Source organism: Muntiacus reevesi, chromosome 18, assembly GCF_963930625.1.
Source record: "Muntiacus reevesi chromosome 18, mMunRee1.1, whole genome shotgun sequence".
Taxonomy (NCBI): domain Eukaryota; kingdom Metazoa; phylum Chordata; class Mammalia; order Artiodactyla; family Cervidae; genus Muntiacus; species Muntiacus reevesi.
Window position 1 is genome coordinate 21,204,923 of NC_089266.1, and position 1,936 is coordinate 21,206,858.

The 1,936-nt window shown below is 48.5% G+C and overlaps 1 protein-coding gene across 1 annotated transcript; it reads left to right on the forward strand.

The window, feature by feature from the left end:
* Window positions 1-1,291: 1,291 nt before the first annotated feature.
* LOC136150059 (keratin, high-sulfur matrix protein, IIIA3-like) lies at window positions 1,292-1,690 on the forward strand. Its single transcript, XM_065910816.1, has one exon. The coding sequence runs from the start codon at window positions 1,292-1,294 to the stop codon at window positions 1,688-1,690; it is 399 nt and encodes a 132-aa protein (XP_065766888.1).
* The last annotated feature ends 246 nt before the right edge of the window (window positions 1,691-1,936 follow it).

A 1,936-nucleotide genomic window follows, 5' to 3' on the forward strand; every position in this document is an offset into this window, starting at 1 on the left:
TGTTTTTAACTTTTTTTCCAATTTACACTTATTTTCTGCACCCCCATTTGTCTTAGCTGAGACTGAAACAGACAAAACAATTTTGTCAATCATCAGCTCACTTACTTCCCTTTGTCATTTTTTAAATTTTTATTATTTTTTTTGACTGCACCATGTGTCATCTGGGATCTTCTTTCACCAGCCAGGGGAGGGACCCATGCCCCCTGCAGTGGAAGCACAGAGTCTTAACCACGGGACCACCAGGGAAGTCCCTCCCCTTGTCTTTGTTAGAAGCCCACCTTCACACTTGATACATAAGCAAGCAAAATCCTCAGCCTACAAACCAAAGTGTCTACAACAGAAGGGTAATTAGTCCCTTTATGAATATTTTAATGTGCTCTGAGGAACTCAGTACAAGTGCTTGTATCACACCTAGGAAGCAAGAAATATTCCAATTTCTATGTTATTTCTAAGACTCAAGAAGGAATACTCAGAAAGGCATAATACAAATAAAATTCTTACTTTGTTTGGCCTTACTGTCGCATGAAAAGTCTGTCTCCTTTAATTGGTTTCCCTGCCTCTGTCTTGCCTTCCTAAAATTTATAATTACTCTGTGATGAGAAACTACAGCCCAGCACTATTTACTTAGTAAGGGTCCCATATGTTGCTATGAAGTGATAGGCCAGTTCAGGCCACTAAACAGCATTACTCAAGTGACTTAGGTGGTTATTTCCTTATAAACAAGGTGAAACAACACATTATTTTACAGAAGCACTGGGCCATTTGTTCCATAGCAGAAGCAGTACACATCACCTTTTACAAGCCATTTTGGTTTTCCAGAAACTCATCCTTCATTTCAGTGTCAATCAGAAACCAGGCTTAAGACCTCATGAACCTTATATTCCCATGCTTAGTCATGGATGATGAACAGAGGAAAGTGTGGTGGTGGCAACACTGGATGCCTCAAACTTTCAACTCGCCTGTCACATGACATGATCTGGAAGGATTAGCTATTCAATGAGTAATTTTTCAGATGATGTAAATCATCAAGTATTCATTTCAAGGGGGAAAGCAGACAGGAAGAAAGAAAAGCACCTATCAGCGATGCTGGTATTGCTGCCTCAGCAGCTGAATCAATCTGGAGTTCTCATTTCAATGGGCAACCATAACTCCAGGAAACAACAGCTTGTCATGGGGATCATCAGCTCCTGGCCAGGGTATATAAAGGGCCACGAGCAGGAGGAAGACACTCACACCTGAGAACACTCAACTCCTCTCACCTCCTCAACCCCACTCAGCCCCGCACACCACCATGACCGGCTCCTGCTGCGGCCCCATCGTCTCCTCCCTGAGCTGTGGCGGAGGCTGCCTCCAGCCCTGTTTCTGCCGCGACCCCTGCTGCTGCCGCCCCGTGTCCTGCCAGACCACCGTGAGCCGGCCCGTGACCTGCGTGTCCCGCTGCACGCGCCCCATCTGCGAGCCCTGCCGCCGCCCAGTCTGCTGCGACCCCTGCAGCCTGCAAGAGGGCTGCTGCCGGCCCATCACCTGCTGCCCCACGTCCTGCCAGGCCGTGGTCTGCCGCCCCTGCTGCTGGGCCACCACGAGCTGCCAGCCCGTCTCTGTGCAGTCCCCGTGCTGCCGGCCCCCCTGCTGCCGGCCCGCCCCCTGCCGCACCACCTGCCGCACCTGCAGGACCTCCCTCTGCTGCTGAGTAGCCCTGCAGGAAATCGCCCCAGGAATTCAGAAACATGTGCCAGCCCTTCCCACCCCTGATGGATCAGATGAGAGATACCACTTTTGGAACCTACCTGCTTGCAACAACTAACTGAGCATTAACTGTTTATCCCTTTTCCCACATAAATCCGTAGCTAATCCTGGCCTTCTTTGACCATCTTTAAAAAAATTCCAGCTTTCAGGATTTGAATTCTCAGCTTGAAAAGAAAATGAATAAACAAAG

Coding starts and splice junctions, on each gene's coding strand:
- LOC136150059 (XM_065910816.1), top strand. CDS start 1,292: ATGACCGGCTCCTGCTGCGGCCCCATCGTCTCCTCCCTGAGCTGTGGC.